This window comes from Cephus cinctus, unplaced genomic scaffold (genome assembly GCF_000341935.2).
Source record: "Cephus cinctus unplaced genomic scaffold, Ccin1 Ccin1_scaffold0310, whole genome shotgun sequence".
Lineage (NCBI taxonomy): Eukaryota > Metazoa > Arthropoda > Insecta > Hymenoptera > Cephidae > Cephus > Cephus cinctus.
The window spans coordinates 404,552-426,637 of record NW_014333013.1 but is presented as its reverse complement, the minus strand read 5'-3'; the positions used below and the strand labels follow the sequence as shown (position 1 = coordinate 426,637).

At 35.6% G+C, this 22,086-nt stretch overlaps 4 protein-coding genes across 10 annotated transcripts; 2 read left to right on the top strand and 2 right to left on the bottom strand.

Moving 5' to 3' along the window:
- Positions 1-2: 2 nt before the first annotated feature.
- LOC107266410 (myo-inositol 2-dehydrogenase-like) lies at positions 3-1,710 on the bottom strand. Its single transcript, XM_015736858.2, is given in 5 exon segments — positions 3-688; positions 783-1,005; positions 1,007-1,162; positions 1,249-1,494; positions 1,576-1,710. Coding segments are annotated over 5 exon segments (1,215 nt in total). The 5' UTR covers positions 1,659-1,710; the 3' UTR covers positions 3-181.
- LOC107266411 lies at positions 1,660-4,988 on the bottom strand. Of its 3 annotated transcripts, XM_015736860.2 has the most exons (6): positions 4,092-4,988; positions 3,757-4,009; positions 3,312-3,559; positions 3,050-3,195; positions 2,727-2,897; positions 1,660-2,610 (listed from the first exon to the last, which is right to left on the bottom strand). In XM_015736860.2, the coding sequence occupies exons 2-5, from the start codon at positions 3,830-3,832 to the stop codon at positions 2,759-2,761; spliced, it is 609 nt and encodes a 202-aa protein (XP_015592346.1). In that variant the 5' UTR covers positions 3,833-4,009; positions 4,092-4,988; the 3' UTR covers positions 1,660-2,610; positions 2,727-2,758. The 3 variants fall into 3 exon arrangements, with proteins under 3 accessions (XP_015592346.1, XP_015592349.1, XP_024939447.1); XM_015736863.2 differs by having other exon boundaries at positions 2,782-2,897; positions 3,757-4,986; XM_025083679.1 differs by lacking the exon at positions 4,092-4,988 and having other exon boundaries at positions 3,644-3,765.
- Positions 4,989-5,212: 224 nt separating this feature from the next.
- Positions 5,213-8,709, top strand: LOC107266408 (endoplasmin). The gene is made up of 4 exons (XM_015736856.2): positions 5,213-5,399; positions 5,509-5,598; positions 5,850-6,456; positions 6,533-8,709. Exons 1-4 carry the CDS (start codon positions 5,354-5,356, stop codon positions 8,184-8,186), a joined length of 2,397 nt encoding a protein of 798 aa, XP_015592342.1. The 5' UTR covers positions 5,213-5,353; the 3' UTR covers positions 8,187-8,709.
- A 324-nt stretch (positions 8,710-9,033) lies between these two features.
- LOC107266407 (constitutive coactivator of PPAR-gamma-like protein 1 homolog) lies at positions 9,034-22,020 on the top strand. Of its 5 annotated transcripts, none has more exons than XM_015736855.2 (16): positions 9,045-9,300; positions 10,103-10,498; positions 10,571-10,743; positions 10,829-10,942; positions 11,022-11,168; positions 11,253-11,619; positions 11,705-11,956; positions 12,041-12,421; positions 12,810-12,948; positions 13,518-13,643; positions 13,930-14,047; positions 14,130-14,430; positions 14,678-14,925; positions 15,721-15,849; positions 15,906-16,009; positions 16,096-22,020. In XM_015736855.2, the coding sequence occupies exons 2-16, from the start codon at positions 10,291-10,293 to the stop codon at positions 16,235-16,237; spliced, it is 2,949 nt and encodes a 982-aa protein (XP_015592341.1). In that variant the 5' UTR covers positions 9,045-9,300; positions 10,103-10,290; the 3' UTR covers positions 16,238-22,020. The 5 variants fall into 5 exon arrangements, with proteins under 5 accessions (XP_024939434.1, XP_015592341.1, XP_015592339.1 ...); XM_015736853.2 differs by having other exon boundaries at positions 9,048-9,300; positions 11,696-11,956; XM_025083665.1 differs by lacking the exon at positions 9,045-9,300 and adding an exon at positions 9,426-9,448 and having other exon boundaries at positions 11,696-11,956.
- Positions 22,021-22,086: the final 66 nt, after the last annotated feature.

The window sequence follows — 22,086 nt, the reverse complement described above, 5'->3', positions numbered from 1 at the left end:
TGTTGCATATCACATTTTATTCTACATCAAATCCCTCGTGTTGTATCAGTTGCTACTTATAAATTTCAAGAAAAAACATATCGTTCATTGTAGTGTGACAGAAAAGCTCTGGTAATCTGAATCAGATATCACATTGAAAACAATCATTCTCGTCTGTTGTAACATTTATATCTAATAGGTCTTACAGAAATTGTGTTATTTCTTCAACTATTCTAAATGGCGAATATAAACAATCACATGCAGGCAGTTCACCAGGAGCCCAGCTGATCTCTACCATCTTTCCAGTACGAGCAGACTCTTCGCAAGCTGATGCGATTTTGCTAACGACGAGAGTCTCTTTAGGGTCAACAAGACTCCTAGTCTTGTCAAGGATAATATCCAGAAAGTGGTTGAGTTCATTCTCATATGCAGTCTTGTAACGGCTGGGAAAGGAGTACCAGATGGGTGCAGTTTTAAGCCCTTGAAGGTTATACTGCGTAGTGACACCGTGTATAGGATGCTTATTATTAGCATGGACCATTCCTTTGGCTCCAAAGACCTCGAGTCTTTGATCGTAGCCATAGGTGAAATTACGGGAAAGATCAATCATCCCCAAGGTGCCAGATGGGAAGTAAAGTGTAGCGACAACAGTGTCGAAGTCATTCACTTCTTTGATCTCAGGAACATGAGCATGTGCCTGAACTCCGACCTGGACGAAATTTACAAAAATTATATTAAATCAGCAAAATTGGGTAAGTGATATTCTTAGTTTTTTAGAAAATATTTAAAAATTATTAATATACCTTGATGGGATATTCTCCAACTACCCAGGTAACCATATCGATGTCGTGAACCATACAGTCATGAAAAATAGCTCCAGAAAACTTAAGGTACTCTATGGTAGGAAGTGGGGAATCACGGGACGTGACCTTGATGATCTGAACGTGTCCAACTTCACCCTGGCGAACTATGTTACGAATGGCATTGTAACTGGGGTTGAAGCGTCTGTTGAAGGCGCAGAAGAGTCCTTCCGGCTCTTTTGGCGACATCGTAACACTTGGCGCTATTAGTTCTGTTCTTAGCAATGGGCTTCTCGCAGAAGGCGTCTTTCTTGGCTGCAAGAGCCCTGGTGACGATACCCTCGTGAGTGAACGTGGGGGATGATACGATCACGGCATCGATTCTATAAAATATAAGAAGCTCTGAATGTGCATACTTTCTTTTGATAACTATTCATCTTATGATATTCGTTTTTCATATTATACGTACTTGGCATCTTTTTAGACTTTGTCGGCATCCTTGCTCGAGAGGAATGTAGTGTCGTCTAGCTTCCAGTATCTCTTGGTTGGTGCCCACTTCGATTCATCATCGTCAACGATGTACAACAAGTTTACACGAATGCTACGTACCAGGGTCGTTAGATGGATTGTTCCAGCACGACCAATACCGAAGAGAGCAACATTTAATACTTTCTCGTCAACGTGGGAGGACTGCAAACTGATATCCTTAAGGTATCTAAATTAAATAATTCAATATTATAATTAAAATGAAACAAATAAGTACTTATCTTTATCTAAGAATTTTCAATCCGCTTACTTAGCATACAAATAATCCTCTGGCGGCGGCTCAAGTCTCTTCTGTTTGTACGGGGAGGTACTTTTAAACTTAATGGTGGCCATATTGATCAATATATTAGAAATTTATTGAATATGGATAGACAAACTCAGATCGTGAAACAAGGACTGTGCAAGAGTGACTTTGCCAACAGATTAACTGTATACATATATATACTTGCAAATGATATAAGTGGGGGCATATAAATTAGTTATTGACGTATCACTTAATTATCATGCTATTTTATAATAACAATTACGAGACTGATAGGAATTGAATAGATCCACAGTATGCACTGCAAGTATCTAATATCTTCATTTGACTGATTGTGAGATACTTTTCCTCCTTCCGTGTGATGCCAATTTCGTGCCACGTCTTTATTGAATTGAACTTCTGTCCAATTTCTATGGAGAGACGCGTATCGTAAATCTGTTAAATATCTTGAGATTATAATTCAAATATATGTAATAAGTTTCCATTTAAAACTTCAATACAAAGCAATTTTTGAAGAGTCGTAAATGCAACGATGAGTTTATCCATTTTGCGATGCTCCGTTGTGTCAAGGATTATCGAGATCGTTTCTTTCTGGTCAGGTTCATGTATCTTACTAGATAGGTAGGTAATCGTAGGAATAGAAAACAATATTACGTCAAGAATTTGTGAGTGCAATAACATCCCTTTTACATCTTAAAACTACCAAATCCGTCTCTAAATGAATCGTACCATGTAATTAAATAGTTTAGCAAGAGGACGATAATTACATATTTATGGTATATGTAATGGCTGTATATCTCTATCATAATACATAATTTTCCACTGGATATCTCGACCTAAATGTGTTTCCCACTTATATAGTATATGTGTGTGTATATACTATATATATCTTAGATAATAACGCATTGGCATATAATTAAAATCTATAATAATCGATCAGCATTTGATCAGCTCGCAATACTCTTCGAGATCACTTGAAATGTGTGGCAAGATTAACAGCATTATCCTGTTCCTCTGACTATCCTGAAATTTAATGAAATTCATTTGACTCTATTGCTGAAGGATAAGGCGAATAAGCTGATTCCCAAGCGTAATGATACAAAAGAAGCGTTTTTATTGCAATTAAACTTTTTTCATACTTCGAGACAATTAAAGCAAGCGTTATAGTCTTTCACAATTCTTCTTTTCTCTTACGAATTGAATCTGGTGTGAAGATTACTTCTTCTGTCTCGCTTTCCACGTAAGCGGCCCTTTTTCTTCTATCCCTTCCAGGATCTGCATCTACCAGGGCGATACTTGATTTGGCAATTCTGAAAATAAAGCGACGAAAGAAGTAAAGATTTTGATTATCTTTGAAATATCTTTTTAAACGACTAATTCAATGAATCATCCGGTAAGTATAATATATTTAAGTACAGAATATCAAATAGATTTGATCTTGTGTATATATTTGGATACTCACTTATTTTTACTTCCATTAAAATCTGCTGTCACCGTTAAGTCTCTAGGCTTCGAGAAATCGCATTCTAACGTGAAGGCGGCATCTCCCGGCGTAACAAGTTCGTCATCGTGTTGAATCACCACGACATTGCTGTACCGTTCGCCGATCTAGAAAACAACAGTTATAGAAAACAAAATGGTTAATCATTAAATCAATTCCAAGTTATTATAAAAATATACCAGGGCTGTTGTATTAAACAGACGATTAACATATATAAATTCACCTGTTCAGTAGTACACTCGTTCAACGGAATGTTCATAGTAAAACTACGACCTCTTGTAGGATCCAAAAAGCAAGGTGGTTCTTTGGAATGAAAACTACCCTGTGTATAAATAACACCGGAAAAATCTTCAGTAGTCCTAAGTTCTACCGTCATGCTTTCCGCACCGCAACGTAGTCCAACACGATCATATCCTTCGGTGGATGCACCAATTTGCATTTCTTTTGATAAATCCTGCTCCCATACTTCCTCTGCGAATACAGTAAAAGGATTTGAAAATAAATCCTCAAGTTATACACAATGAATTTGGTATATTTTTATTTTAAGTTAATGACCAGTTTTATTATTGGTAATTCATTTTTTAAAGGATGTATAATAATATGATCTTCAAATTGGTTAATTATTACGGTGTGTATATATTAAAGTGAAGAAAACTACTCGTCTCTACCGTTTTTCCGATTTTTACCAGCCGACGAATTCACAAGTGAAGTGAAGACTAAAAGGAAGATTGTTATGAATAACATGACGTCAGTGTCGGAGTACGAATGGCCGTGAACTGAAAGCTAATTCAAGTTCACCTGACGAGATTCCTCCCACTTATATGAGTATCTCTTCTTCCTTGATACTTTCACCGGGTACATGAGAACCGCGTTATTAGGATCTGTTGGGTTCAGGAACCCTGAGATAATTTAACGGGTTATCTATTAAAGAAATCGGCATTACGTCATGTACATATGGTCGTTCGAAACACATAGTGCCAATATGTATGATAAAATTATTTACTTTATAGTTAACATATTGCTATGAGTGATACCAGTGCTTTTAGAGCCTGATGAGATTAGAAACCTGTTTTAAAAATTTTATACCGCAAGAGACAAAAAAGGGTAAGGTGAACCCATTCCTAATTTATTTATACTTATTGCAGATGCTCATATCAGTCTGAAACATTCTTTAAAATAATAATATTCTGACAATATTAAATAGACTATTACATACGTACTTTGTAGCGTATGAAGTTGAGAAATTCATTAATTAGATCTTCAATATTCGAGTTCATCGACATAATGAACCTCTTTGATCTATCTGCATTACCGATAGGTAAAAAGATTTTAGAGAATACTTAACTCAGTCGATAAAAAATCGACAGTCACTAAATCTGTGAAATTGACACCGTTGGGAAATTAGTGCTAAAAAATTTAAATGCATTTCTATGCTTAAAAAATTGTTCCGATGATAAATTTTACTATTATAATTTTGTACAGTAACACACCTACAATCTAAACAAGAACCCAAGTCTAACTAAATTTTCGAGTCATACTATTTATGAAGTTTTCAGTTGGTTATTGCGAAGTTAATGTTAAATGATTGATGATCTTGTAGAATGTGGGCCGAACTCCGCTTTAGGAAAGAATATAAATCAAAAACTTATCATTTACAATTTCCGTCTAAATTTGACTCGCATGGTAATGAAAAGTTAGGAGTCTCCTCAATTATTACACTTGTATCAATCTCTAAAATAGTATAAGCACAGAATAATCGGTTGTTGACGAAACTTTTCACTTAATACTGTGTATTTTTATTGTTACTGACTTATACTGATATTCTTTTAAATATGTGCCCTGTATTATGTCAAATTACTGATTGTATGAGAATTATTAAAAAGATAAAATATTTCTGGAGTTTCATGCAAAGATAATGCAATGGCTGTTCTTTATCTTTTATCCCTCTCAGTGGGTAAGTAAACTTGATATTCTAGAAATAGATTAGCCGATTGAATATTCTAGAACAGCAGAAGCTAACCAGAATCATCGTCCAATAGAAGAACGACATTTGGACAGGGCTAACACCGGGTAATATCGTATTGGTCCACGTATGTTGCGTGGTTCTTTGTGATTGGCCCACTTTGCTGTTCCCGTCTTCCTAAATTTCATCCCAACGTAGGTCTTCTGACAGTCGGCTAAAAACAACGAGGCGGAGCACCGTGTGCGAAGAAGTTTTCTTATTGCGTGCGTGTTAGTTCACCTGTTTGAACGTACGGTACAGCGATGAAAAAATTGTTCATATTGGCTGTAGGGCTGTTCCTTCTGGCCGGTAAGATTTGTTATAATTTGATTGTATTATTCATACTAAAAGTGTAAGGACGCTTAGCGGGAACAGTATAAACGGAAATTATAATATTTGCATTTTTTTTGTCTCCTAGGATTCGTCCGAGCTGAAGAGGACCCCGTTGAAGACGAAGTTGGAACCGTTGAAAACGATCTTGGGGCTAGTCGAGAAGGATCGAGAACTGGTAATTTTTTCAATATATTACCCGCTACGCTTATTATTTGAAGAAGTACATATTTTAATATTGTACACTCAAATTGGTTATCACACTATAATTACACTCCATACGCTAAAATAACATATGGAATGCATGTAGGGTTTCATAACAATTTACATCAGTCACTGATATGGAGTATTGTCCAAGTTCTGATAAATCACTTAACTGTGATAGGTATTATCTTGATATGTAGTATTGTATAATATTTTTGCTTATAGATGATGAAGTTGTGAAGAGGGAAGAGGAGGCCATTAAGATTGATGGTCTCAATGTTGCACAAGTTAAAGAACTTCGGGAAAAGGCTGAGAAGTTTACTTTTCAGACAGAAGTCAATCGAATGATGAAACTTATCATCAATTCGTTATATCGTAACAAAGAGATCTTCCTTAGAGAACTTATTTCCAATGCATCTGATGCATTGGATAAGATCAGACTGCTTTCTTTAACTGACAAAAATGTTTTGGATACAAATCCAGAACTGAGCATAAGAATAAAAGCAGATAAAGAAAATAAGATTCTCAGTATCACAGATTCTGGTATTGGTATGACTAAACAAGACTTGGTGAATAACCTTGGAACAATTGCAAAATCTGGAACTGCTGAATTTTTGGGCAAGATGCAGGATGCAGCCAATGCGCAAGAAATGAATGATATGATTGGTCAATTCGGTGTTGGATTTTATTCGTCATTCTTAGTCGCAAACAGAGTTGTTGTCACTACTAAGCACAATGATGACAAACAGTACATTTGGGAGTCTGACAGTTCAAGTTACAGTATAGTTGAAGATCCACGAGGAGATACTCTCAAACGAGGAACTACAATTAGGTAATCAAATGACTTTTCTCAATTATTATATATAACTTATTTGAAATAGCAGTTTAATATTCATATGTTTTTATAGCTTACACATGAAAGATGAAGCACTGGATTTCCTGGAACAAGATACTATCAAAACCCTCATCAAGAAATACTCGCAATTCATCAACTTCCCAATTTACTTGTGGTCCAGCAAAAATATTCAAGTTGAAGAGGAATTGGATGAAGAAGACAAACCTGAGAAGACTGACAGCGAAGATAAAGAAGTCGATGAAACAGAAGATGAAAAGAAAGATGAAGAAGACGATGCAAAGGTAGAAGATGCGGCTGAAGAAGAAAAGAAAACTAAGAAAATTGACAAAACCGTCTGGGATTGGGAATTGTTGAATGACTCCAAACCAATTTGGACCTTGAAGCCATCCGAAGTCACTGATAAGGAGTACAATGACTTCTACAAGGCATTGACAAAAGACAGTCAAGACCCATTGGCTAAAATTCACTTCGTTGCCGAAGGTGAAGTGACCTTTAAGGCCCTACTTTTTATACCCAAAGTACAACCTAGTGAAAGCTTCAACCGTTATGGTACCAAGGGTGACAATATAAAACTCTATGTCCGAAGGGTATTTATCACAGATGAATTTAATGAAATGATGCCAAACTACTTGTCTTTCGTGCGAGGTATTGTAGATAGTGATGATCTTCCATTGAACGTATCACGTGAGAAATTGCAACAGCATAAGTTAATCAAAGTAATAAAAAAGAAGCTAATTAGAAAAGTCCTAGACATGATAAAGAAGATTCCAAAGGACGACTACGAGCAATTTTGGAAAGAATACAGCACTAATGTCAAACTAGGAGTCATTGAAGATCCTCAGAACAGAGCACGACTGTCAAAGCTTCTACAATTCCGTTCTTCGACACAGAAAGGAAATACATTTTTGGCCGACTACGTCGCTCGCATGAAGCCAAACCAGCAACATATCTACTATATAGCTGGAAGTTCCTTAGCTGAGGTTCAGAAATCTCCATTTGTGGAACGCTTAAACAAAAAGGGCTATGAGGTCTTGTACTTGACTGAACCAGTCGACGAGTACGCCATCTCTTCTCTGCCTGAATTTGACGGAAAGAAATTCCAAAATGTAGCGAAGGAAGGTTTCACACTTGATGATGGAGATAAAGCAAAGGAACGCATGGAAGAACTAAAATCAACATTTGAACCTCTTACTAACTGGTTAAACGATATCCTGAAGGATTATATCAGCAAGGCTCAAGTATCTGAGCGTTTAACAGATTCTCCAAGCGCTCTTGTTGCTAGCATGTTTGGATGGACTGGTAACATGGAGCGATTAGCCATCTCCAATGCCCATCAAAAGAGTAATGATCCACAGAAGACTTATTATTTGAACCAAAAGAAGACCCTTGAGATTAATCCTAGACATCCTTTGATCCGTGAATTACTACGCCGAGTGGAACAAGACAAAGATGATGAAACTGCGAAGGAAATGGCTCTAATGATGTTTCAGACAGCCACTCTTAGGTCAGGATATATGCTACAGCACACAGCATCCTTCGCAAAAAGTGTTGAGCAATTAATGGGAAAAACATTAGGTATCCCACTAGATGAAGCTCCTGAAGAGGAAGATGACTTTTTGGACAATGAGTCTACCTCAGAGACTGAAAAAGCATCAGATGAAGTCGATGCTGATGAAGATAAAGATGAAGAGCATGATGAATTATAAGAAAACTTAAAAATGTAAGACTAGACTTATTTACAACTGTGGAATATGCTATACAATGTATAGCTGTTTTACAAATTCCTCACATTGCAACATTTTCATTGCAAATTTTCGATTAATTTCACTACGTATGAATAACGGGAGCGTTTCGCAATTATTTCATGTACGCAACAGAGAACGTAATTGCACTCCGTGATGCGCGTTTGTTCTCAACGTTTTATGGGAATCGGAGGGCTCCAATTTCGCCTAACGATGCAGTAGTGACAATACACTCACTACTAAAAAATATACAAACTGAGTTTATCTTTTTCATTCGACTGAAGTGAAACAAGAAAAAGTATGAAATTTAGCTACAGAATTTCGTTATCTGAACGAAACACTTAATTTATTTACTTGATTTGTTCTTCCACTTAGTTCATAGTAACGCTTACGAGCATTTATTGTACGTTACTTATGTGGTGTGTTTGCGAGATGTGCGAATGTATTTGTATACAAAAGATTAAAAAACCAAATTGTACAAACTGTCCATTTTTGTTACGAAAATGTTCAATTCCTAAGTCCAAAACAGAATCAGCCTCAAGTGAACTTATACATTACTCCGTACCGGTATTTATACAGGCCAAGTTTTAGGTGAAGTAACGTTTTTAGATATTCTTGAATTAGACGTTAATTTGCATTACAACGTCGTTTAAAAAGGTACATTAGCAAACTATAAATAGTTTCACAGGCGAGGCATCAGCACAGTACCATTTCCTGAATATCTAACAACCGGTCAACCGACATTGAATTCCCTCTTGTGGCGGCTTCGCATTAATATTCTAAAACCGATCATAAAAAGTTATCGGCTTGCGATTATTTTCCGTGAACAATGAAACGATTTCGCTTTGTATTTAGAAACAATTTTGGCCTCACTACGTCTGTCGACCATATTTAAATTCCGCTAAATCTGACCAATAGCGAATACGGCTTCTGTTAAACTTCTCGTAAGCCGGCGAGGAGTTGAGATTGAGGTGAGCGTGGTCGAGTTCACTTCCGTTTTCGAACTCGACGTCATCTGCACTCAAAGACCGTGTGTTTTGTGTTTCTTTGGAGCCATAATGATTCTTGCTAATTTAACGTGAGTATATGATCAAGCTAAAGTCGGAGGTATGCTAGAATGGCAGGAGAGATCGCGCGGTTTCGTTTGAATAAATAATTGGTCGCGAATCCGTGCGATATCCTTGCATAAGCTATGCCGATGAGACACTGTTTTCGTCACCATGCCGGTGAGGAGATCAATTCTTAGTTGATCCTTTTAATAATTTAAAAACTCGGTTTCTATTGCCTGTCAACCAGATAAAAGTTATATAAACAATACCTTTTGGAGAAATCGACCGATCCGCTCAACCGTAGAAATGAGCCGTAGGAAACTCGCGTCCACGTAAACAAAATAAATGGCGTCTCGACAGTTCATACTTGGTCTTGATAAATTTTATGTTTTTCGAGTATTCTGCAATTTGGTGATTCAGTTTTCTGTGTTTTTGTGAAGCCGTGTATTAATCTGATTTGAGATTTTCATCGGCAAACTTTGAATGGATTCTGTTCTAGTCTGTTCTATTAGGTAACTAATTAAGGCCCTGAGACCTCATACAGGCTGACTTTAATAATGTGGCTGTTGAGTCTTGCTCGTACTCCAATTATTTATTAATAAGAATTATTGAATAATTGGAATGCCGCGCTTATGTAATCTATGGTCCGAAATTTCTTTATATTATGGAGGGACATTTTGCTATTTATATGATAGTAACTTTTGGCCATATAGCCTGTAATTGGCTTGCCCAACCTTGAATTTAAATATATGTATTAATTAAGTTCGTTAATTTCTCCAGGATGTAAATACGGTCGTTGATATTGATATTTTTCTTTTTTCTTTCTTTCAGATTTCGACCGGGAAATTTGGAGTTGGGTTTCTTTAATTATTAAAAAATAAAAACCTATTAAACACAACTTAATACCGTTGGCTCTAGAAATAACTATAAAAAAATAGTAATACCATAATATAAACATCTTAAGCACAAACTGATTATATATATATATAAATCTGTAATTGAAAAGAATTGTTGATACAATGGGTATTCAAGACCTGCAAGCGTTTTTGGATAATAGCTCCATTCAAGGAGGTTCAGTACCAGTGGATCTGCTAAAAATTGCTCGAAACATTTCACAGAGACAGCGTAATCGCATTGGCAAAGGTCAACAACATTCTCTAGCTAAGCTTAGATTAGTTCTTGATGGAGAATGTTGTTTAGATCGATTGTATGGTGGATACTTCTCAGGTAATTGCTCAATGGTTATTCATTAAATTATGTATTTTCTTCGTTCTTCACTTTATTAGAGAAATTTCTCAGATTGGGCTTGTGGCGGACAATGGAATCGCATGGTACAATTCCTTGCTGTTCTCACTCAAGCAACCGAGTTAGCTGGAGTGGAGCTAGCTGTGTTCTTTAATGGTTGTCTTGAATCTCCTCGCCGTGCTGAATGGATCCAGAATCAGCTAAAAGTGCGAGTTAAAGTAAATAATGTAAGTTCCATGCTGTCAGACTTTAGAGAGTTTAGAAGGGGAGTTCAATTTTAAAATTATGCCTTTGTGATAATATACTTTTCAGGTTCTAAAACATATTACGACCAAAGGTACACCACCACCAAAGATTTGGTGGACTCCACCAGTATGTTTGCGTACCAGCTTACGCATGGCTCTCAGGCATCTCAGTGTGACAGTGGTAAAGAATCTCATTCATCCACCTTTAGTAGAACATGTGTGTTTCATAGGCTTTAGTAATAAATAAATATTATACTTAGCTGTGTAGTATGGATGACCACCATCAAGAAGTAATCGCTTATTGCCGAGAAAATAATTTCAATGGCCTGATTGCTGATGATGCTGAGTATGCCGCCTTTGATCCACCTAGATACTTTTCATCTGAACAATTAAAACTTACATACAAGGTAATACTCGCGTCATATAAGTATCTATCATTTATTAAACTGTTTGTGCTGTCGTATATTTTCAATTATTTTTCTTTATTACAGGGTTCATTGGAGACGAAAGAGTATATCATCCCTGAATTTATAAAGGCCTTGAATATCCCATCTGATAGGTTGTGCACACTTGCTGCTCTTCTTGGAAATTACATTCTCACAGAAAATGACTTAACTGACTTCTATAAAAAACTCAATATTAACACAAACTCAAATAAAACCACAATCGAACAAATGATTAGGGCGATTGCCGCTTTCGTAAAAGATCTTCCATCAGTCGAATTAGATGTCGTTGCGCAAAAAGTATTTGGTTCTCTTACCGATCCCAGGTGTAGTAGATTACGACAGTCGCTTCAATACTACATAAATGGAACGAAGGAAGGATTTTTACATTACAAACCCGTTAAGCCAACGAAAGGTAAAAATCACATTATAGTTTATAAGCATCGCTCATTAGAAATTAATATATTTAAGTCATAGTTCTCAATATTCAGGTATTTCAGCTCACAAGTCTGAATCCAAGCAAACTGCGCCGATTCAATCCAATGTAACTGAGCCTCCACCAACATCGGAAGAGGACACAAATCTAGAAACTTCGCGTTTTGCCTCGGAAACTGTTGAGAGTGAACGTGAAAGCCTTAACGCCTACAAACAAGCTACGGCCAATGCAAAAATTGCACCGCAAATAGTCATTGAACCGCCTGGTATTCAAGGCCACGGAGATGCCGACAATACTCGCACGGAAGAGGAACAAAGTGAGCAAACAAATGGTTGTTTAGTAGTTACAATGATAGAATGTATATATACTAATTTAACGCAATTATATTCTTTTTTAATAGACAATGGCCACGTGATCAACGGTACTCACAATCTTTTAATAAGCTCTTCAAGTTCGAGCAGCAGCTCCTCGGCAACATCTCCGTCTCATGCAACGGTAGATGTTGCGAAACCGTCAGAAAAAACAAATAATGTTCCAGCAACTGTTCCTGAAGTTATGCGTACTGCCTCCGAGCGACATCAGAAGGGCTTAATGTCCCCCCACATTTGTCAAATCTTGATTGCCGGAGAATTAAAACTGCCGGTTCTCTTGGAGGACGAGAATCATCGTGAATTTCCATCCATTCATCTGATTTACAGACCAGTCAGACAGATGGTATATGCCATTTTATTTAATCTGCATCATCGTTTATACTTGGCCACAAAGAATAAAGAAAAAGGTGGTAAGTTATTTGAAATTTTTATTAATATTTAATGCTTACCGAAGGAAAGTGACTGACAGCAGCATAATAATCATTCCTTAAACTCAATTAACGTTGCATAAAACTTCCTGCTACCACCCACTACTTATCTTCATGAGCATTAGTCTTTCTGTCATCTATTATCACATTTTTATCATTATTTCAATCACTGTTCATCAGAGCTCACAGGAAAGAACAGGAAGCAAGGCAAGAAAAGTAATCATAATTCATTCAAAATGCATGATCACAATGTATATCTCCTATAACATTTATTATAATGATCACTTCATTATTTGACAACGTATCATGTTTATTGTCCTTTCAAGTATTAAATGCAGTAAACATAAAAATCATGCGATTAATTTGACAGACAATGAAAAGGTTGAGGTTCCGGATATTGTGATCAAGGAATGGGTGTGGTCTAAAGCGAACCCATATCAAACACCTGAAATCGTTAAAGCTGAACAAATTGGTTGGGGAGTTCCTACAATTCAACGTTTATGGTTTGGGTAAGAATACTTCAGTTGATAATTTTTTTTTATCGGTCGTTGACATTGGCAGTCGGAAAGATCTGTTACCTTTTCAAAATTTGTAGGGACACGTACAACATTAATTTTTATAGTTACTTTTATGAATGAAATATACTCGTTGCAGCTCTCGTGGGCATCATAGGTATGTCCGATGGTCCTTGTGTTGATGTTGTGATATTGGGTGATCAGATTTTTATTCTTAAAAAACCATAAAGTACCTGTGAAACCATTTAATCGATAAGAATTGCCTCATATATCAATTATCATTTTATTCTGAGAGTTTCTGGGTTCATTTCTTTCATAATACGGACATATCTTTTAAATTTATAAAATAATATATTTTGAACATCTGGTCACCCTATTTTATGTGTATTCAATGTGACGATACAAGAAGAAAGCTAACAAAAGACCGAGCGACCTATATTTACACTGTTTTACATAGACCCAAGTTGGTTATTTGCGGTTTAGCTTAGACAATCTCAAAATGTCGTATGTCAACTTATAAAGTATTATAGGCTGATTTTGTATATCTTATTATTTTATTACAGTACTGGAATAGATGACAAACGCCGTCGTTTGAGAGGATTCTTAACCTGTATGAGATCTGACACTCCGCTTATGTTAAATACATCGTACGTGCCACAACACTTGCTGGTCATGGCCTGTGTGTTAAGGTAATCCTTACATAACAGCATTAAATTACTTTCGCTTCCTCAGCATAGGTATGGTGAACATTACTTAGGCGCCATACTCATTAAAGGAAGTACAGTAATACTTACTCTAATTAAAGAGAAAACTTTAATTAATATGTATGTCAAATAAGGGTGTAAGGGCAGAATCATAACTATCTGCTTCTGAAGATTTTTTGATACATATTTAAAATATGATATATTAATCTAACTCCCAGTGTACGATTATTCAAGGTTCTTTTTTTTTAATTCTCTTTTCGCTTTCATGCAGATACATCATGTCTTTCTCCGACAAAATAAAGATATTACGCCGTCAAGAGCTCGATGCCTTCATTGCACAAGCCTTCTCCCCAGAACTTATGAATGCCCAGTATTTGCAGGATTTACAGGTAAATAATTTAAAATATTTATTTCTCAAATTTTATCAGGCATTAGCTCCTTTAAATTAAATAGTAAAATATTAATTCACAGCTGCCTTTGGTTACATCGCGTGGTGTTCAGCTCGCAACTCTCTTTATGGCCGGTGTGGAAACTGCTCTCCTAGCAAATGACGCGTGCGGTGCGCCTATTCCTTGGCTAATGTGCTGTCCATGGCTTTATTTCGATGGCAAGCTTTTTCATCACACTCTGGCGCGAGCAACCATTGCGAAGAACCTATTAGAATTATGCGGTGGACACATTGATCGTGTTGTCAAAGTAGAAAGAATGAGGAAAGCAGTTCTAGAGGGAATTAACATCGTATTTGCTCGTCCACCTTTGCCAGTGACTCCAGGTAATTACGAAAATTACAGTTTCAATAATGTATATGAATATCCTTCCCGTTACCTTAGCGCACCATGATTTTATAAAGTGGCGTGCTTTTAACCGGAAGGAGAGAAACGCAGTTATATTGCTTCGATGAGTTCTATGTTCTATCAGACTCACCGAATCTCCAAACTGCTACATTTAAGTTATTCTAATTTAATTAGATTCGTTGTGTCATTAACGGAGTTAAAATTTTTTTTTTTTTTCCTTTACAGGTATTCGAGTATCCGTGCCGCAAAACATCCTTCCCGCTGGATGCAACATCAACGAAACTATTGTACGTGGTCGTGGAAGTGGCACTATTCCTCCACGTGGTCTCATGAGACGTCCAATACCGACTCGTGGTGGACAATTGGAAATTGCTGGCGTTGTCGTAGGTCAGTGGGGACCTAATTATGGTCAACCCGGTAGACCACCACAACCCATGCAAGGACATCATCATCGTGGCCGACTTCCACCTCAGGTAGGATATCGCATGTGCAATCGCAGTTTAACTATGGTACGCTACAGATGTATTTATGTGGAACAACAACCGCCCGAAGCAGACTTTATGACCGAGATTAATAGAAGTTTTGAAAGGGATGATAAAACACTTGGTAGAACTCAATAGCTTTCTGTATTCAGACGTGTATACTGAAGATATGTGCATGTCCTTTGTTCAGCTTTCGTCTCCATTATGAATTGTTGAAAAACCAGGCTGCAACACGCTTGAGCGTTTAAAGAAATCCTGGTGTTACTCTTTTTTGTGGATTGTATTTTTTTATTGTCTTATTGTTTTATATAAACGTTTGAGATTTACATGTTTTTATACTGCAAATTTATCGCTGTTAAAATAAAGTTGTTTATATCGTTGTAAACACTTTGATTGATGTTGCTTATTTATAACATTATTTTGATTTGTGGGACTTACAGAAAAAAGGAGTTTACTACTTATTTGTATTTTAGAAGATCGTTCCACAAATGAAAATATTGTTTGCTGTTACTTTTAATTGTACATATTTCTTTTGTTTTGTTTTACTTTCTTAAAGTCTCTGATATAATCTGAAACAAAATCTTTTTATTGAAAATAGTTCCTTTGATCATCAATGAAATTCTGTAAAGAATCAGAGAAGTATGTTTCTTTGGTATTATTTAAAATTTCTTCTTTACAAATCACTTCTCACGTGGCATATTCCAGAATGAATAATAATCTCCATGATCATCGTGCACATTTGTACTTGATAAGTATTCTCCTAATCTCTTAGTTTATTTGTTGTAGGTAACTTCAATAGGCGCTCTAAAGTACGATCTTCCTCGTGGTTTTCCACCCATTGGACGACCAACATTTCACACTCGCGGTAGCAATCGCACTTCAATTGGCGGACGTGGGAAGAAAACACCAATGAAGGTAATTTCGATATGAGATTTATATCGTATAAAGAAACTAATTGACGATGATATCAGGCAACTGCAAAAAAGAGGACAACCACCAAGAAAAACAAAGAGAATGAGAAAAAGGACACCAAAGGTCGTGGTGTTTCCGTCGAAGGTCTCATGGATGGATACGCGTACGTATTTTCGTACTTCGCGAATTGCAATTATCATCCTTTTGCCAGTAGAACCCTTGTATAATAATGTACTATTTAATGCGCAGTGATTCCATCTCTGCTATCAGTGCAACTAAAGAAGCCATATCAGTGCCTGGCCAGTTTGATGATGCTGTGGAGAACGGTAAGCCCATAGAAAAAGGTCAGGGTGATGCACCGTTGCCTGCCTCTGTCGTTGCAGAGAATTAAGTAACTTAACACAGCATCAAATTGACATTAACACTCTCGGATGTGACTCAAGACTGCAACAAATCTAATTGTAATGTGAATCGAGACATTGTGCAACAGGAATATTTGAAAACCAGTCAATAATTTAACTTCATATGATTTGAATTATTCGTGATATTCTTTTAATTTCTATTTTTCTCAATTAATTCTTGCGTATTGTCTTTCTATTTATGTTAGAGAAAGAAGATATTTTTTTACTTCTAAATTTGTTTCCTCTTGAATGTATCAATTCCAAATATTTCTGTATCACACGAGACGCGAAGATAAATGTAGAGCATAGAAAACAGACTTGATAAGGAAGTATACGAACGATCTTAAATGTTGGATTGCACAATAGCTCGATTGCACGTAAAGCTCTGGTGGGGCCAAACTATTAACTATTATAGGTAAAGGCAACTTGATCCACGCCAACAGAGTATTTAATGTGGCGTGACCAAAAAAAAAGATAAAGATAAAGAAAATAACCCGTTTTTGACTTACACAATACGATGTCCTCACTGCCAAAAAAATATACCACACTCTGTAAGATAGTAGAAAAGTCGTGCTTGTGTTGACGGGCAAGTTTGCTCGTGCTACCATTGTGAGGTTGAACTCTCGACTGATTAGTGTACGCGTGCGCTAATTTTACTAACCAGAACAAGTCGTCAACTGCTAAAGTATTTAATTCATAAGGAGCGTGATTATTTTTTTTACAATGAAAATATATATTTTCCGGTATTATATGAAATGCTCGCTTTGATAATCTCAGTAACCTGTTCCTCGACGGATTGATAGGCTGCATTAGGCTAGCGCAGTTAACTTGCGCAGATGACCGTAGGAACAGGCTACTGGGCTAACACTTAGCGTATGGAGACTGATGCTTTTCATATAGGTAAAATATATATTTATATATGATTTAGGCTAGGGTTCCCGTAGGTGTACTATACGTAAGTTTTGTGTGAATGGAAGTCGTGATTGCGAATATCTGCGTGTAGTCGCAAGGATTGTGCATATATTATTTATGATAGAGACTTGGTTACGAGAATGATGTACATACATAATGCGATGTAGTATTACAGATTTATATATATATATATACAGAGCATTACATAGATATATATATATATATATATATATACATATATATATAAATAGAAAGACATATATTTATTTGCCGTTGTGTCTGATGAACGTATGCATGAATGGGTAGTTTGAACTGGGAGCTTAGAAATGGCAATCTTTGTATTAAAAATTAACAGATAGAAGTCTGTTCTAACTGTGCATACCTCGTAAAATGTCTTCATAGACTTGCATTTAAATAATACTCTTCCCACGCTGCACAAATATGCTACAGCTTGTTGGTGAATGATAAAAATGATAAATTTTCATGAATTTTTCTTTACTACTTTTACATCAATGCAAAGAAAGAGCTTTTTTGAATAATTTCATTTCATCGTTTTTTTTTTTTTCAATCTGACTCTTGCTGGTTATTCGTTTGATCTTGATTTTCGTACATGATTGTTTTTGTGGAGTTTAAGAAATTGTTCCCAATGCGTAATGGTAGATTTTGTTGTTCAATTAACACTTTTGGTATTTTTGTTTGAGTTTTCAGTTCAATGAGGAACGCCAACAATTTGTAGCACATTCGAGGCTATGCCAGTCTGTTTGGAATTAATTGTACATATAGTTTGTTATGTTATAGCAACAGCGTGATTGATGGTCTGTATATAGAAAAAAAGGAGAGATGTGGCTGCATCGTGCTACTATTACCGACACGGTGTTTTGAGAACGGTTACTTTAAAAATCCTATTTATGTGTAGAGTAGTTTGAAGGAACTTTCTACTATGGTTGCTGCAGTTTATTGAGGCGAGGCGTAATTTTTACCGATATATAAATTGCGGAATAATGGAAAAACATGAGAGGAGAGAAAATGATTAATAAGAAACACGACAGCACGACAAACACGATTAACTAAATAACTATTGGATGTGTGGCAGATAAATGGTGGCTAAGCGCAGAGGTGATTTAAAGTGAATGAAGGAAAGAGAAAAAGACAGAGAGAGAAAGAGAACCATTTATTGAGATATTATAATGAGAGATGATAAGATGTTATATTTTTGTAGATTTGTTATTGCGTAAAATGCATTAAGACAATGAGAAACTTTATAAAAACTTGGGTAAAATAACAGTTAGCGTACCCGAAAGTTGTGATGGGAATGAGAGCTCGTGACTTATGCCAAATGCATTAATTCAGAATTCAAATTACGTATGCCAGATGGATTAACTATAATCCAACATTGTCAATCGTTGTGAAACTATTGCATTCGTTTGGTTATCGATGCTCTTCAGTAGTGGGACGCACGTGGAAACGATTAAGAACGTGTAAACGCGAAAGAGACGGAATGAGAATGAACGAAGGAACAGTGTGAAGGAGAGAGAAAGAGAAATTGTAACTTAATTGTCAGCTTCGTTGAGCGCAGAGCATATCCTGGATAGCGTTTTCAGGATTTTCGAATGCAATTCAATTTTGTGGGACGTTTAATGCCCTTTTGAGAACTTACTGAACTACGTCAACATTACAGAGCGTTATGAACTTTTGAGGTTTGAAAACTTGCTGTTAGCATGAATTATTTAACGAGTACGATGATAATGATATCATTGCCACGATAGCTATGTTCAATTTTCTTTTATTTTCGAACTTCGAGATACAGAGCGAAAAAAGTTCGTAATTTGATAATCGACCGCACCCGACGCAAGAAAACTTTTAACTAATACGAACGATTTTGAGAGTCAATGCCACTTTACGCTTTCGTAAAGATAGATAATGATTTTCTTTATGAGAAATCAAACTCTTCGAACAATTATATAAAGTGTATCGTCACGATGATCTACACTAGCATAATCAGTCAACGCTGCACTGACAAGAGTGTGCATAAAGTTAATAACGTAAATGAATTTCAAGTGTAGTAAAATGTGTGATCAAGGTGAGAGAGGAGAAAAATAGAAATCCATAATTAAAACAGAGAGACACACTGAAACTGAAATGTTCTAACAAGGAAACTTGAGTAAAAGAAGTTTTGATAGAAAACAAAAAAAAAAGTATCATGATCGACGTTAAGAACAGGTGCGTTAATTTCGTACCTGCTTTTCGTTGGATGCGTAGATTAGGGGCCCACTCAACTTGTCTGTGACTCGTTATTACTATAAACAGTAAAGGTAATCCTATTGTATTTGTAACGTAACCATCTGTAATAATCTTCGTACATTGTGTATTACGATATCGAAAAATTATTCGTACCAAGAAGTAAAACTTATCCTCGGATAAATACACACCGTTAAGGCAAATATGTGTGGATTAAAAGAAATAATAATTGAAAGGACATAGTTCTTCGCAGCTTATTGCCATTGCCCGTTGGTGTAAGGCGGAAAAGTATCATCAGATTTTTTGACAACCAAGCGCGTCATCATCTCAATGATGCCTCGTTCAAATACACCTGTCGAGTTATTTGAACATAATTTTTTGTATCTTAATTGCTTCCTTGTATTCGAAACGGTCTCTGAGTCGTTTCATTTGTTGATTTTGATTTTTGCCACTGTAGACTCTTAGTTTATTGTCGAAAAAAATTGATAAACGTTAAGAAAAAGAATCATTTAATTTCATAACTTTGATTTGAATGATTACCAAAAAAAGAAAATATATAATGGGAGGAACATGAGGTACTTTATGGTTTTCATGTATTCCAAACAATCTATGTGAAAATAGTGGATTATATAGTTTGGATACATTCCTTATTTTCTTTTCTGCTTTAGCTTCGAATAAGTAGAATTGCAATTTACAAATAGCCGTTTTGATTAATGGCTATGAAATGAACTTTGAGTTATTTACACTCAACAATTAAATTGTAAGTTTTTGTTGTACCATAGTTTCGCTTGTATACGTACATAATGAATATAATAAAATATAATAGCATTCACGATATACTAATAAAGTAAATGGGGAAAAAAATGAATTTAAACACTATCGATGTAGCTGAAGAAAAATAAACTCAAGTGGGCCCCTTTATTTATATATTCTTATTAAATATTACATAACATATATTCTGCTATTATTTCTCATAGCTAAAAATGGAAGAGTACATGCATACATCGTGTAATTTTATGTGTTTGCCAATGAATTAATATGTTTACTTTTGTTTAATATTTTTTTCTTCTCTTCTATCGAAAATGAATCATTTTGAATATTATTAGAGAGCGCGGTTAACGCTGTGCCACTTTCCTAAAAAGGATAACAAAAGAAAAATCAGAAAAGAAACCAAAAATATAAATCTTTATGCTTTTTGATTGCCATTCGATTTGCAATAATTTGCTTTTCCACTTATTGGCTAAATACTTTATTTCCACTGGATCCCATGCACTAAGATATTGTTGATATTATGTAATTTGATCTATCTGAGTCGACGACATTATTCCTAAGAATGTAGAATTTCCAGGCCAAAAATATCATATACTGTATAACGTTGGGTAACCATTTGGACATTTTGATAAAAGGTACAGTTCAATTATACTATAGAAGAAAAACGAGTGTCAGATACGAGACATTTGTCTGCATCTTGCAAAAATAATCTGTGTTTACGATGATGGTTAATTTATTTTAGAGCATTGGTAAATTGCAAGGCCGATGTAAAACTAATGAATTAACCCGAATTGGAAAATTAATGTTGTGATAGTTTTGGATGAGAAAAGTATCCTTGTTGTGGGAACTTTAGAGTCGACTCATATGGTCATCGCATTTATATCGCAATTTGCATCAATGTATTCTCGTTGAATTATTCTACCTTGTAACTTACTGTTGTAAAGCGTGTATCCGTTCATGCCTAGTGTCAAGCAGAGCTGATTCTATGCTTCCATAGCTTGGAGATGTTAACAATATGCTAAAGACTCTGAACGCCTCTTAATTTTCGGATTATAATTTTGGAGTAAACTATCAATCAGTCAATCACAGGTTGAAGAATGAGAATCAGTGTTAGCGAAAACACCAGGCAGCGAAAAATGAAAGAAAAGGGAAAAAATGTTATTCTAAAAAATTAACATCACATTCAATTATCCCTAAATGCAGGTTACATATTTGGATTCGTAGAGGATAAATAATATTGTAAACGTAGTGGCAACTCTATAATAACTACAAGGAAAACAATATATTCCATGATTATTCAAAATAATAAATGCAAAACGCACTTTAATGGATGTTGTAACAATTTAGACGTATTCGAATTACATTAATATTCGCTGTAAATCTGATTGTTGGAATCAGCTGCTCTGCTTCTCCGTGTACAACTTTATAGTTTCTATATGACGGACAAATAGATATTGGATTGGAAACACCTCGAACTTGTTGAATTACAATTGATCAGTTATCACAAAAATAATTTCAAAGTGGCAGAGTAGTCAATCCAATGGCAGATATTTTAAGTTGATTTCGTTTTAAGATATTAATTTTAATTTTTCTTATCTATCGTAATTACACACACACACATACAAAATGGAACGATAAGAAGCGTAGATCCTCTCTGTTGGGCTCAAAGAAGCTAAACACGACAATGCTATGTTGAATTAACATGATACCAAACATTTGAAACCTTTTAAGGAAGTTCTCAGCAGGAGAGGTTCTTGGATGTGGTTGGCTGACATTTTCGGAAGTTTAATGATTTATTGAAACGTGTTGTCATGTCTTAAATACAATTAAAACAAAATTATGAAAAACCCAACACTGATATGACTTTTATTTACTCTATAATAATTATTGATTGATTTATATTAATTTATGTTTTCCT